At 35.2% G+C, this 15300-nt stretch overlaps 1 protein-coding gene across 38 annotated transcripts in view; it reads right to left on the reverse strand.

Annotated features, from left to right (window-relative positions):
- The window catches only part of Sorbs2 (sorbin and SH3 domain containing 2), a 205366-nt gene that overhangs the window by 11482 nt on the left and 178584 nt on the right, over positions 1-15300 (reverse strand). For 20 of the 38 annotated variants that reach the window (XM_047548840.1, XM_047548841.1, XM_047548844.1 and 17 more), the window contains 7 exons: positions 14559-14605; positions 14076-14190; positions 13860-13988; positions 11799-11999; positions 6796-7575; positions 5034-5057; positions 1775-1873 (listed from right to left, as the gene is read on the reverse strand). In XM_047548840.1, the coding sequence (XP_047404796.1) occupies positions 1775-1873; positions 5034-5057; positions 6796-7575; positions 11799-11999; positions 13860-13988; positions 14076-14190; positions 14559-14605 (1395 nt within the window). The remainder of the gene's footprint in view (positions 1-1774; positions 1874-5033; positions 5058-6795; positions 7576-11798; positions 12000-13859; positions 13989-14075; positions 14191-14558; positions 14606-15300) is intronic. The other 18 variants (XM_047548849.1, XM_047548869.1, XM_047548867.1 and 15 more) reach the window with 3 other exon arrangements.

Consider the following 15300-nt stretch of genomic DNA (forward strand, 5'->3'; position numbering starts at 1 on the left):
AATTTTCCCTTAGCAATGTAACAATCCTTTTTTTCTCTTTTAGTGTAGTTATTTTTTAATACTGTCAAAGATAAAAGACAGTTTTTAAACACATGCTACTTTTCAAACCAGGATCAACCATAAACCACTGCTCATAAAGAAGCTGGTTTGACCTATCCTAGAAACTCTGGCATCAGTAGAATATATACTTTCCCATCTCATGTGAGATATACTGTGTCTGAAAGACAATCTATTTATGCATCTGTGAAGGTATCCCTGGAGGATTCTCTACATCTTGTATGAGATAATTCTGAAAATAAGGATGAACTGTTACTTTAAATATTAATGTGCAAAAACCTTTGAAAGCATGAAACATAGTTCTAAAGTTTTTAAGTCAAGTTTTTCCCAGAAAATGTTAATTGCAGTATTTATCAACCATAAGTGGCTGACAATCTCCTAATAGTAGTACCAAGTTTATGTTTACAGACTTACTTTTCTTTCTTAAATTATGAAAGTAAAACATAACTTTGCATAAGTGGAAAGAAAATAGAATATTTATGGTCCACATAAATGTGTACCCTAGCATATAAATGCATAAAAAATGTAAAAATCTGGCAAAAAAAAAAACTTGCAGTGACCCAAAGCATACCATTGCATTGACCCATGGGAATTTATGGGTGAGATCTATTCATTTTGGAAAAAACTTCCTTTTTTTTTTTTTTTTTGGCTCTGGGAGGCCATTTAAAGGAGTCTAAGAATCTCTACAAAATTGACATTCCTCTCTCTCTATGGCAACATAAGTCTGCTTCAGCAACAAAACAAGGTCTCACTGTGCAAAGCAAAGGGGAAAAAAAAAGCACAAAATGGCATAAACACAGAACAGCATCTACATTTTAAAAAATGGAAAAGGAAAACTTAAAAATCAAGCCTTTGGGAACTTGAAACGCAGAGCCACAATTTTGTAATCGACTAGAAAAGCTCAATCAGAGTCCGTTAAAGTAGCAATTGTGAAAGGAATCCTGACGCATGCATAGATGAGAATTCCCAAACTCCTTGGCTGCGTTCCCCAGACCTGACAGTTCCATTTAGAATCCATCCATTCTAGAGTGCTGCAGATGATATAGAACTGAGCAGTTAAAGGGATAGTAATTGGACCTTTAAGTTTGATAAAAGCTGTCAAGAAATTGGGAATATATGGACTCCAGCAAGAAACTGGGAATATATGGACTCCAGAGAGCAATACCGGGGAGAAAAGGAGCATTGAGTGAATGTAGCACTTGTCACCAGAGCAACAAAACATTTTGGAAGGCAGCTATGTTCACCTCTACACCACCAGCACAAACAAAATAGCCTGAACAAGGATCGCAAATTAAAATAATCTGAACAAACTGACACAGAAGCTGACGTCACTGAAAGCACGTGAGTTCAATATATGATTGGCAGCAGTTTGGGTTTTTGCATGATAAATAGTGACTAGAAAGCAGCAATTTAGTCCAGAAACATGAGACAGATGTAGAAAACCACACACACACTATTGCCCTTAATCGTATTGTGGGGAACCATCATGTCATTTTGGATCTGGGAAACCTGACACACACACAACAGTGAAGGACACTATCGGAGGTCTTAGGTTAGGATTTTCCTGTTGATCTGATTCCACTGCTAATCATCTCAAGGGTTTCTCCAGCCCTACTTCAGTGCCAGATCATAGCAAAGACGACTATGGAAGAGCCAGCCTGCTGAGAGGGACAGTGGCCAGGATGGCCGCCACAAGATGGGTGCAGTCTGACCCTACCCTGTGGGAACTGCTGACAGGTGAGCCGCAGGATCTCTTAGACATCACTGGGCTACGAGGAGGTTTACCCAGGACAAATATCTCGCTTTTTAAATCAGCCTGGAAAAGCCATAAGAAGTTAGTTAGTTCTCATCTTCATTATACAGTCTCAGGAGGAGTTTTCCTGTTTTGGTCTTTCCATGCACACCCCGCATGCCAAACTCCTGAATATCAGCAGAGCAGGAAGGGTTAAGGGTCTGCAGTCAGCTGTTCCAAGGACTCCACACAGTGTCTACACTCCAGGATCAGTTGCTGCATTGATATGGGGCTCACAGGCACAGCAGAAAAGGAATTAGAGAGAGAAGCTTGCATGGAGAGGGTATTTGAAAGCAATGTCCATGGCTATGGACACAAAGTAAAGATTATTGTTTTAACAGAATACTTAACAATTGGGTTCAAAATACCCTCAAATAAGATCTGTTTTCTTTGTGCTTGTTGAACAGATACAAAGTGAGATGGAAACTCATCAAATTTCATGGAAAGTGTCAAGAGGCAAAATTTTCCAATAACATGTATAAGAAGAAAAATTTTTTTAAGGTGAAATACAATTAAATACTAAATATTGTCCTAACTAAAACTTGATTGTTTTGGTATTCTTTTCAAAGTAAGATCTTCACTGTGACAGTGAATAAGCTGTGTGGGAGTAGGTTGTAGGAGGGCCAGGATCTAGCAATGTAGGGTCTGGCATTTGATTTGGTTTAAAAGACCTTTAGTAGAACTAAAAGACTTTTAAATAAAGCATGTGGCTTTCTCATTTCTCATTTACGGGAAATTTCATAATTACTAGTAATAATTGACCTCAAATCCCTAGTTTCTTGGGATGAAGTGAGCTTGGCATGTTTGCTTAAGGGTGGTGGTAGGGCAAGTTTGATGTTCTCTGATATCTATTCTCTTCTTTGTCTTCAGTAGTGGGACCCAGGGCACTGGGCAAGTTCATGGTCATTCTGAGTAAAGACTACATTTCCCAACCTTCTTTGTACACAGATGTACTCATGTGGTAAGTTCTGAAAGATGCCATACAGGTAATTTCTGGATATTTCCTGGGATTTTTGGTAACTGTGAAGCCACCATACCAGTCTGGAATATTCTATGTTTATGTCAGAAATGTATTGTTGCCAGGTTTAAGCTGTAGCTATTTTGAGTTTTCTGGGACTGCAGGTTATTCTTATTTTGACTAATATAATGTTCATAATATCAGTGCGCACAGAAGAAAAAAAAATAATGTGGACAGCAACAGCGAAATAGATCACTTGAACATACTAGAAAGAATCAGAGCCTGATTTCATGTAGGAAATTGTTTAAGGGGCTCAGATCGAATGGGATTGCTTTAGGGTGATGAGACTTTGTTGTGGGACCATAGGAATTGAGTTTCTTGGAAGAAACCCAAGAAAAGATTGTTCTCCATATTCATTAAGTGCTTCCATTGCAATTTGAATCCACATTCTATAAGTCTCTTCTATAAAATATTCTCTAGGATGGAATTAGAAGCTCATCTCAGAGATGAACTGAATTTTACAATAATTTTTATTATAAAAATTCATTAATTTAAAAACATACTGAAAAGACTAGGGAAAAGTCTTGGATTTGAATTATTTATACATCAAACTTATAACTTGCTTATCTTTCAACATTCTGTAATCCATAAAATAGAAGTACATTGTACTTTTATGAAAGATTATGGATTGTGCACGACAAATTTTTCATGGTTTTAGAAAATACTTTTAAAGAATAAAATGGCATTGAATTAACATACCTAAACAATGGCTGATAGGGTTGATAAAAATGTTATTGCAATTATTTCATGCATTCTGTTGTACTTATTAAAATTATTAAAATTATATTTTCTCCTTGATTTTAGTGCTAAATTTCTTTCTTAGCAATGAGTGTAAAATTTAGAGTTGATTCAATTTGCATTTATATTTACTAAGCACAAATAACTTCAGTCAACTTATATTCTTTCTAGGAGTAGGAAAGTAGATTTATAAGATTTAAAAAAACTCAATGGGAGATTAAAAATCAACATTTGCTCCCCAATATAAGATAAAATAGTACAGAAAAAAGAGTTTCTCTGGAGTTAGTTATTTTATGTAGCTGTTAAAGTATTCTTTTGATATCTCTGTTCTCTCATATCAGCCTATAAGCAATGGGAACCTAAAGAATGTATGAGATGAACTAGGTTCTTGCAGAATACAACTTTCTAAATTCTAGTTTTGTCCTTGATGCTACAAGATTATTATAGTATTTAAATTTTTTTTCTAATTATTTTCTGCCAGCAAAGGTAAAATTTCAAGAACAAAGAGCAATTAGTCTTTTAAGTATTCCAGTTTACAAGAGTTCCTTCCATACCAAAGGTGAATTCATATAGATAGGCTAGTCTGGTGGATGGACGTGGTAATCCGGATGTTGAAGGTTGTATAAATAGCACTGTTTGGGAGTTGGAGTTTCCTAATATGAAAACTTGGCTCTACCAAATCTTTAACTTTCATCTGCAGAGACTCTCATTTCATGTTCAAAAGACTATATATGAGGATGAGTTATTATTTGAAGTCTGTCACCTTTTGCCATAAGGGAAATGTTTCAGGATCTTTCTCAGCATAGAAGCAAAACTCTTCTGTGATAGACTAATTTCAGGTTGTGATTGTCATTTTTTCTTTCCAAGGCCAGTCACTAATTTTGTTAAAATTTTAAAATATATCGTCCTAAGGAAGAGTTAAATACTATCAGAGTTGCCAGCCTGCAAGTGTCAAAGACGGCTGCTGTGTCAACTGTGACAGTAGAATCATCCTACCCACATCCTCATTTAGTTCACCTTTGTGAAGGTCTAGGCTCAAGACAGTCAATGACAAAGACCATTCTGCTCTTAGGCTCTGCCATTCCTATTGATGGGTGGGAAATGATGGGAGGTAATGAATTCACAATTAGCAGAGAATAACAGGCACAAAGTTTACGCCTTTGAATGGGGTGGTTCTCAAGCGGACTCTCAACTTATTAAAAAATCTAATGATGGCTTTTTATTATTATATCAATTTTAGTTTGTTTTTCTCTTCTTTCTTTTAACATTTTGGACAGAGGCCATGCTAATGATGTTAAAAGTTAGCAATCAGTACTTGTATAACTTTTAGTGTTTGTAAGATGCCACGATTCTAAACGCATACATCTATTCTACTTAAGTTCATTTAGACATGCACTAAGCCACACTCAAGACTCAAGATGCAGTTACCTTTAATTTTGGTGAACTTATTTCCTGTTGATAAGAATATTTAGGGAGGAGAGGAGGTGAGTAGGGCTGGGGAGGCTGAGAAAGTGTAGAGACCAGGTCAGAAACAGAGGCCAAGGGAGAATGGAATGAAGGGGAGGAAAGCAGATGGTTGGAAAAAGGTGTAGTCGTTCCATCTCCCGAAGAAAATGAAGGTGGCTTAAAGATTGAGGAAAAACAAGATGTGATTATTCTCATATCCAGAATGAGGCTGCAAGGTCTTTAGAGAATATTCTCCAAACTGCAATTAATTTTTAAGTTACCAAATACCCTGGGAAGTGACATGTATGACAAATTCTTGTTTTGAGAGTGCTTTTTCTTTTAAATTTGATTCAAAAGTCCCAATGGGTATAAATGGTTTAATTTTGAGGGGTGAAGGTGGCTGGAGATAACACATGTATTCTACAATTTCATATTTATATGAAAGCTTCTACTACATGTGAAGGTAAAACCCTGCAATGACCCTTTGTAACTTGCTTGTAGAGTAGGTCACAAACTCTAAGTATTGGTTTGTTTTGAAGAAGGGAAGTGATGATCTCTGTGTGTCATGTGAACTGGTCCCTGGGCTCCCCCATGAGATGTGAGCCAAGCCTGGTGTACTGTTTGCTGCAGGCAGATAGTACTTCCTGTGAATGGAGCCATATATCTGAACACATCTTAAAATTGATTACATTAAGGGAAAATTAGTTATTAAATAACTCACTTCAAACATGTCTGACTTAGTGAATTGTCTCTGTGATTGATTAAGTAGTGTGTCTGTTTTATAAAAATGTAAGCATGGTGGGGTTTTTTGGAAATAGAAGAATTATGGAAGAAAATCCTGCCATGAACCTTTCTTTTTATTTTATAGTTTCAGTACTTGCAAGTAATGATACTAACTTGTAGGATACCTATTTGAGAAATCAATTTATTTAAAAAAGAGTAAGGTTTACACATCAAAGTTTTAGGATATTTTCTCTCTTTGTTGATTAAAACTGTTGTTTGGTGTCCTTTGTTTGTATAAAGAAGATGTAGAACATAATTCTTAAGTAGTTACCAATTTGAGGACAATTACCTCTCCAGAAAAGTAAAAAAATGATAGGAGTACTATTTGTCTTTTTCTTTATTTTATATTATTCTAAAATATATTTAACATACTTTATATTTATATATGCTTAATATATTTTATATTATCATAAAATTATATTTTGTTATAATATGAAAATATAATATGAAATTATATTTTGTTATTTTACTTTTTTTGCAAAAAAAGAGAGACCACAAGAGAGCTGTGGTCAACTGTGTTTTCATCCCGGCATGGGACTGATCTGTCTTTGCATCAGTTTCCTGAACTATAAAGTGGGAATAATAATATTTCCCATTCACTGGGTTTCAAAAATTAAAGATGTAGAGTGTTTAGAAAACTGTCTGACAAGCAGAGCTTAAACATTAGCTATTGTTATTAATACTGAAAAAATTATAAAGGCTATATATTACAAAGACTTTTAAAAATGTGAATTTATGGTCATATAGAAATAATTTGATGATGGAATTATGCATTTGTACCAGTTTATTGACATACGGTGTGTTTTCATTCGTTCTTCTACCCTGACTTACACGGTGCTTGTTCTCTCTGTAAGGAAACCTGTCAAGGCAGTATCAGTAGATGTTTATTGATGTGATTAACTATCCTAGCTTAGTGCAGTAAGACTGGTTAGTTCTTTGGTTGTTAGGCAAAGTTAAATACCTCATGACTGGATTTTGCTGCTTTGCTGTCTTCCTTAGGGATCCTAGGATCTGTGGGGATGCCTACTGGATATTTTAGGCGGCCAGGTTTCTCCTTCTCTTCCTCCTCTTCAATGTGCAGCTCTGGTGCCACCTCTGTGCCATGATGGCCACACCACAAGACATCTTGTTCTTGAGATTCTGGTGGCCACCTCTGGATGCCTGACACAACACCCTCACAGATTTCCTCATCTTCCTCTCCAATGACAGGGAGGGCTTCAGGCAAGGAACCCACATTGGTGCTTGCAGAGGTCACAAATTTATCACCCAGTACTTCAAGAACCCTTTCAGGGTCTGAAAAACCCCTTTTCATTTTCTTCAAATCTGCAAACTTGTCTCGTGTGGTCTTTAGGGGATCCTGAAGTGGCATTGTATCATAAGGCTGGGTCGCAGCTGGGGTCACACTCAAGTGGGGGGAAGGTGATAGAGAGTGATGTGAATCAGCAGTTAGGGACGCTGGAGGCAGTGGGAGGAGAACAGAGGGCTCCTCCTTAATTTCAAGGATGATCTCCTCCATGGTATTTGGTTTGGCTTGGTCACCTGGTAAGGTTAAAGCGCTAAGTTTTTCTAATTCATCCAAGAAGGTGTCCAAAAAAGAAGATGGTGTTAGGGACAGAGAGTTTGCTGGTGGACACTTCTCTGTGGGGGATAACCACTCCTTGACATTTCCCTGGAAAGTTCCTTTGTCTGAACCAGGTGAAGCTTTGTGCATGGGAGGAAGGGCTGGTTCACTGGAAGCCAACTTAGAAATGAGCAGGAATTATGAAGTTAAAAAAAATAGCAAATAAAATAATAATGATGCATCAGAACATAGAGACAGAGAAATGCAGCAAAGGTGTGATAGTGAAAATAAAAATTAGTTTATGCTGTAGCATAGACATTGATTTTAAGATATTTGGTATATATCTAGATTTGAAGAAATTATGTTGAAATTTATATACAATCATTTACACTAATTAAAAAAGCTGCTTGAACAATAAAACACTACTAGTCTTGGAAAAGATTGTGTCAGATGAGAAGATAGAATGGTCAAGGAGATAATGAGAACAGACATCGAAACCTTAAGAGATTTAATTTTAATAGTCTACTTCATTTAGATGATGTTCACTCTTTTAAAGTGTGATTGAACATTATTGCGGATTTGCAGAAAAATGTCAATGTAAAATGAGAACCAATAGTTGAGCTTTTTTTTTCAATTCCCTAAGTTTATCTACCACCGTTGTTGCTTCCGTTAGCAGTGCCCCATCTTTTGAACTCTCAGACTTCCTCACTCGTGTTTGCAAGATCATTATGACACATGGCATAAAGTATTTCAGACCATTATACATGAACACATTTCTAAATGAATAAGCTCCAAAAATACTTTTCAAGAACAGAAACCCATGATCAAAATGTGAATTTACACCACTACTGCTTCAAAGTTATACAAAAAGAAAGCCAAAATAACCGTTTACACAGAAAAGGAGAAGAAGATGCTAATGGAATTAACTTCTGCTACATCTCCCATTCTGTGCTCAGAGACTTGACTTTTTATATAAACCTGAGGAGGTATAATTTATGAAGCTTAATCTTTATGCATGTATATCTTAATATTATTGCTCTATTTCAGATATTTTAAACAAAATGGTAAATTCGAACTTTTGTGCAAGCTCATAAAAAGTAGTTCTAGAAGTTCTTGTCTACCAAAGTATAATACATTGATCTATCCTTGATGGACAAGAAAATATGCTATGTGCTCTACATATTAAGGCCTTGAGAGAGGCTGATACTTTAGCACTTTCCAGGTAGATGACTTTGGTTTGGAAACAAATAATCTTCAAGGAAGATTATGGAAATGTACTTTCTAGTCCACTGCTTAGGACAATAAACTTCACATGCAGCCAGCGACCTTAGGCCTTAGTATGTGTAAGTACACACTGAATTTCCACTTAACTTTTGACTTCTGTGGCCTAAATAGGAATGGGGCATTAGGTGAATTTATTTAGTTTTTCTTTAAAAAAAGAAATGCGTTGTTATCTCATCATGAAGTGGCAAAAATGGCATAAAGTATCACAAAACTTAACTGAGCATTTTACTATAAGGCACTCAAGGCTGCTTAGCACTTGATACAAAGTTAGACCATATATGTGGACTGTGTGGAAATCCACTCTTGTTAAGCTCTGTAGCTGTTGAATTTTTATTTACCTTGTGTGTGTATGTGTGTGTGTGTGTGTGTGTGTGTGAGTGTGATGCTGAGGACTGAACCAAGGGTCTCATGCTTGCTAGGCAAGTACTCTACCACTGGGCTACACCCCAAGTCCATAGATGTTGAATTTTGAGCAAGATATAAGTCTTATTTGATAGTGTACAGAAGTTCCTTTCTTGGTTAGAGTTCTATTTTATGGTCTTTGTTATACATAACAAAAATTTTTAATAATTAAATTTTGAAAGTTTGTGAAACTTGTAATAATTCAAGATCACTACTTCTGACTTTCACTTTCTCTTATGGATAGGATTATTGCTTGGGTGAGAAAAAAGGATCTTCAAATTCTGTTATCATCATTACTGCCACTATCATTATCACTATTCCTATCTGCTACTACTATTATGGTGCCATTATGACCATAGTCACCCATATATAATTTAACAGGTTAAAAGTGCTTAGCTATGCAATGTACTTGGTTATATAAAAGTTAAGTATTCTGGAATACCTATATCACAAAAATATACCTATAATACAAAAATCATACAATTACTTCATCTTCCAAAAGCCTTACAATTGGATTCTATTGTATTAAAAACAAAAAATTAGAAATAATATCAACTTGCATTTGAGTCTCCCCTAAAGTAGAGATACTATGTCAAGAAACATCATTTAAAATTGTCAAAGGGTGATTCAAAAATCATTAATTAGCTCCTATTTGCAAATATCAGTTAGAAAATAAAAGATGTTACATTTAGTTTTTATTTGGGAGTCTCATCATTTGAAAGTATTTAACATTTCTGTTCCTGAAAATAACTCAGTGCAATGCTACTGAGCAGTTTCCTCCATTAAGCCAGTAATATCATAGCATGGATCACCAGTTGGAATGAAACCAGAAAGTACTCCTTTCAAATTATGGACATAAACTTTCAATGTACTTTTCCCCAGCAGTGAGAATAAACTAATTAGTTACTAACAAAATTCGTGTGCTCCTCTATTTAACACCTGGTATTATAAGAAAAAAATGGAAAATACAATTAATTCATATTCACAAAGATTAATATATTGTGATCTAAATGATTATATTATTAATTATGGCACGTGGAAGTTCTTTAATTCTAAATAAACTTGTATAGATACATGCTTTTTGTCCTTATACCATTTTGTTTAAAAGTACAATTGCTTGAGATTTATATGGCAGTTCTTTTAAAATGACCAATGGTGGATAAGACAAATATTTGGATAGAGATTATTTTCTTTTTATCAGTAAGAACTACTGAAGTAAGGATGTTGACCTGTTCATGCTACGTCCTAGTAGTAAAGTAAATATACTCAAGAAGATTCTGGAAAACTTAACAGTCAATCAAACAAAACTAGATAGCACCAAACTGTTCCATTGTCCAAGAATATCAAATTGAGAGTAATTATCCACAACTGAAACCCAATCTTTAAGGGGGATTACAATGAATAAAATGCCTGACTTTAGACCTTTTAAAAGAAAGTGTTTCTCTTAAGATCAGTTCTTATATCACTTACTTATTTAAAATTTTCCTGAGTCTCTTTTTTCAGGGGTAGTTTAGGGGGCATGACCTTGAAATGTTCTTGTATTGGATATGAAGAGACTTCATAATGGTTGATATGTTGTTTTATTTTGCTAACTTTAGATGGTTTACTTTTCTACATCCTAGCCCTGATCTCAATCAAAACAATAAATTATGTAACATAATTATTATGAAAATGCTGAGAAGTACTTAATAGAATTTTGGAAACACTTCTTTGGCAATTTAAAATTTTATACTTTGAAGTAAATGAAAAGGTGAAAGAAATCCCTACATGCCATCCATAAAAAGAAAACATAATTCAAAATAAAAATAAGAAAAAATTCAAAAATAAGAAAGTAGGAGGATAGCTTTTACTAGTTAACCACTTCAGGAAGTAGAGTCCCTTTTAACTTGCATATTAATAGTCCACGCTTGTAGAATTGTGTCAAAATGAACCCTAATAGTATGTACCAAAAGGAACCAATAAAAAATAAATAAATTGAAAATTGAGAAAAATAAGCATCTTCAGTTACTAAATCAAGTGAAACAGTAGAATTGGTATGTACTTGCCCTAAAAACCAATGAAATAAATTTGAAGACTTCTAACAATCTAAAACATTTTTATTCAAAGTAATAAACCAAATTACAGTCTCTAATTTAAAAAAAATTTTTGTTTTGTTCTTTTTCTATAAAGACTTGAATGGGATTTTGTCAATCTAATAACCATGTGTTCTTGAGATATGTCATTTTTGGATATAGATAGCTTTTATGTTGTATATGTTAAATATTTTTACTTATAAATTGCAATTGTATCTGCAAATATAATTATATGTATCATATGATACAAATAAAATTTATATTTATATAAAATCAAACTTTAGAAAAAATAAGGTTTCAGAAGATATATATATACATATATATATATATATACACATAGAAATATATATATATATCATATAAGGTATTATCATACTAATGTTTTCTTTCTCTTTCAACATTTTAACTTGAAAACAAAATTAGCAAAATCAAGGATTAAGCCTTTATGCCAGCACCTATTTGAGAAAGATTAAATTATATTTACTGGTGCAGCACTCACATGTGTGGAACCATAGTATGTAGATTCCTTTTTTGCAATGGATGTGATATTCTAATCTAATATCCTAAAATTACATACTAATTATCTTAATCCTAGTTCCCAAATTTAATATGACAGAATATGAATATGGCAGAATATCTTCTTACCTTGTTGGAACTTAAGCTGTGGATTCTATCACTAGAATAGCTGTGGGGTATTGGAGGGTCAGGGTATTCCTCAGCACCTTTTGTATTCTTCTTGATGACTTCTACATAGGAAACAGGGAAGATGCCTTGTCTGTTGGTTCCTGGAATTTTACCTTCATACCAGTTTTGATCAACTCTTTTAAGAAGAATAATTCTATCTCCCTGTAATGAATATTAGAAAAATGCATTAGAAATAGGCACACAAACATATAAAAAGTATAATTGCTATTGTTTCCTAATTAACAAGTTTTCTACTTGCAAAAGTTTTACACCTCTAGGTTTTGCTTAATTAGGGGTAATGCAAGTAAGGTCCTAGTACTTACTAGAAAAATATAGATTATTGACATTCATGCAGCTAAACTATCCATTTGTGACATTAGAATCTTCCCTAAAGATGCTTGGTGGTTGTGGATAGGCTTATACATGTTTCATACTGGTACTGTGTGCAATGATTTGTGTAAGTTATTTGAAAAATCATGCTAGTTTAAAGGTAATGTTTTAATGTCAGTAGCAGCATCCTATTTTTTGTCAAATTCAAAGGAATAAACTTCTGCAGGAAGAATGTCTGACATGGGTGGCAGAAATCATCCTCAGGAAGGGATAAAGTGGAATGGCCCACCATATTTCTTATTTAATCAATATGTGCTAAGTAGTGACAAAGAGTGAATGAAAAGGATGGGGGCAAAGAGAGCTCCCTAGATTAGATTAGCCACAGCTGTGGCCAGGACTGGCATTACCTCGCTGTGTCAGGACTGTGGAATGCCAGCACTCTTTCTGACTGTTTGGAGCATTCTAAGTCAATGCTATAGATCCTAATTTCAATTTTGTCTCAAAACCATACATGGCCCAGAACTAAGTAGGCAGGCTGCTGTTAAACCACAAACCTGCAGCCACACATACAGAAGTTTGGACAACTGCATCTGAAAGAGTTGTGGAGGTGACATTGGTTAAATAGCTTCAGGACATAGGGAGCCATTCTTCAAGTGATACTCAATTGAAGGTTCTCTTTTTGTCAAAGTGCTAGATGGTTTATTTAGCATGTCCCACCATCACTGAGTAGATCATACTGAAGAAAAATGAATCTCCCCAGTCTTAATATTGCCCTGATTTTCTAAGACATCAAGAACACACAGTCACCAGGCTACTGTGTGAGCTATAAGATGTACTTGGAAAGACTTTCTTTAAGATAAGAAACTGAAGATGACACAGTATATGTAATGCTGTGTAGTGAGGCATAGAGGGTAGTAGAGAATCAGCTGATGATGCAGAACTGGGACTGAAAGGAGAGAATGAAATGAGGTTCTGCAACAGGATTTTACCCAGCAGGCCTGGGAGGTTCCAGACCATTCTAATTAATATTACTTCTTTGTATTGTGCATAGAAGTGATCACCTCAAACACATGTATGTCATTTTCTAGTAAACAATAAAAATAGTTCATTTATCATTCTCAGCTATGTGGAGAAGCAAGTGAAAGACATATTGTTAAGATGAGCATTAGTATTGGGTAGGTTGCTAGTGAAATTTGAATCAGTCACAATGTCCAGAGAAGATGTCAAGGAAGCATGTCAAGGAAGCACAAATAGCCCTTAAAAAAGGCTCCCCAAAGAGGGAAGTATCTTCATTACTTGAGGGACATTCCTTGATTCCAAGATGGAGCAAAATAAGTATTGGACACTTTTTAAAAAACTGAATAATAAGACATCAGAATAACATTTTGAAGTGTATCAGAGAGCTTTCTGCTTTTGAAGTCCTGCATATATAACTTCTTGATGTTCAGAGATGCATCCCTTAGAGAGGATTTGGGTCCCTGCTTCCCAGGCTAAATCACAGAGGGGATCTCAAGAGTTTTGTGTCCCACAAGGAAGCTCCTCTGGAAGGACACTAACTCTATACAGCCTCAAGAAGCCCTTTGTAGAAAATAGAGAAAACACAAAAATATCTAAAGAGGATGATGAATCCATTTTAGTTTTAAAAATACACAACCTTCTCTAAGTCACCTATCAAGAAAACATCTGGGTCACCTTTCTCAGCGAGAGCTCCACGTTGGTGTCTGCATTGAAATTATATTTGGCTATAGCTTCTCCGATCTCTCCCGGCTGGACTGGGGGTGGCGGTCTTGCAGGCTGTGCTTTTTCAGGAGGTGTGAGTTTCTATAAAGAAAAAGAGTAATTTATTCCTGAATTTGTGGTGACTGGCGAAACCACCACCCTGGAGAAGGAAAGGGGGAAAGGACTTACCTCCACGTATGAGATTGGGAAAATGCCCACTCTTCCATAGTGCTCTCCCTCATACCAATTCTGGTCAATTTTCCTGAGGATGTAGACAGTATCTCCTTTCTTAAATGACAACTCCCTAGAAGAGAAATGTTTTCATGGTCTTTTCTTGATATACAGCAATGATTCCTAAGATCCACACCCTCATGAGATCTATATTTGGTAAATAAACTTCCCATGTGTAAAAATCTGTCAACCTCTGTTAGGTAAGGATTTTCTTTGCAAATTCCCAGACTTCACTTCTAACTTAAGACATGATTTTGAAAATGATATAAATCACAGGCAGATTATTATGCAATTAATAATTCTGAAGGAACCAGTTAATGAGTGGATTTTTGAATTGGGAATCAGGTCTTTCTTGTTACACATTCCATTCCAACATTTATCTCAATATATTACCAGCATACAGACAACTTAAATCATATGAAGAATACTTGGCTGACTTACTTAGATGTTTGAGCCTTAAAATCATAAACAGCTTTAGCAGGCAGTTTCTGAAAAAAATAAAAAGGTAAACAATTAGTACCAACTTAAAATTTGGATTTCCTATAAGAAAGCAGTTTTACATGCAAAATAAAGTGTCAAGGAATGATTAAACATATATGATATGCATCCTACATGCAATTTAGAAATAAATCAATTAGTTCTGCATTTAGATTTTTAAGTTACAACAATGATATATAATAGCTGGCCTCCTCACCATCATATTTCAAATTAGGAACTAAGGTGAATTAGTGTCATAGTAGGATAATAAAGTGCCTGCAGAGGATTCTGACCCAGGTGTAACTTTACAAAGGTTTTTCCTGGGATCATTATGGCAGGTCAGTTGCTCTATATTCTATGGACTAAAGCAACTCTGAATCATAATAAAAGGACCAAAAGACATGAAGGAAGTCATTACCCCTTTTACTGCTGATTAACATGTTAGCCAAGAAATATTAGCCCAATTATCATGGAGAGGTTAGTTAGTGGTTGAAAGTATAGTCACAATCACCCTCTCTCTCCAGGACGGTTCAGGAATCCTCCAGGACACTCAACCAGCTGCTCATCATTTAGTCATGATGTGATCTGACCTGTGCCCATCCTGTAACTTTGGGCCCCAGGAATCTAGCTGAGTCACCCAGCACCGATTTCTTCCCCAGCAACCAATAATCCTTTCCTCCCGTTCTCTTTCCCTGTGATTCTAACA

The sequence above is a fragment of the Sciurus carolinensis genome, chromosome 4 (genome assembly GCF_902686445.1).
Source record: "Sciurus carolinensis chromosome 4, mSciCar1.2, whole genome shotgun sequence".
Classification (NCBI taxonomy): domain Eukaryota; kingdom Metazoa; phylum Chordata; class Mammalia; order Rodentia; family Sciuridae; genus Sciurus; species Sciurus carolinensis.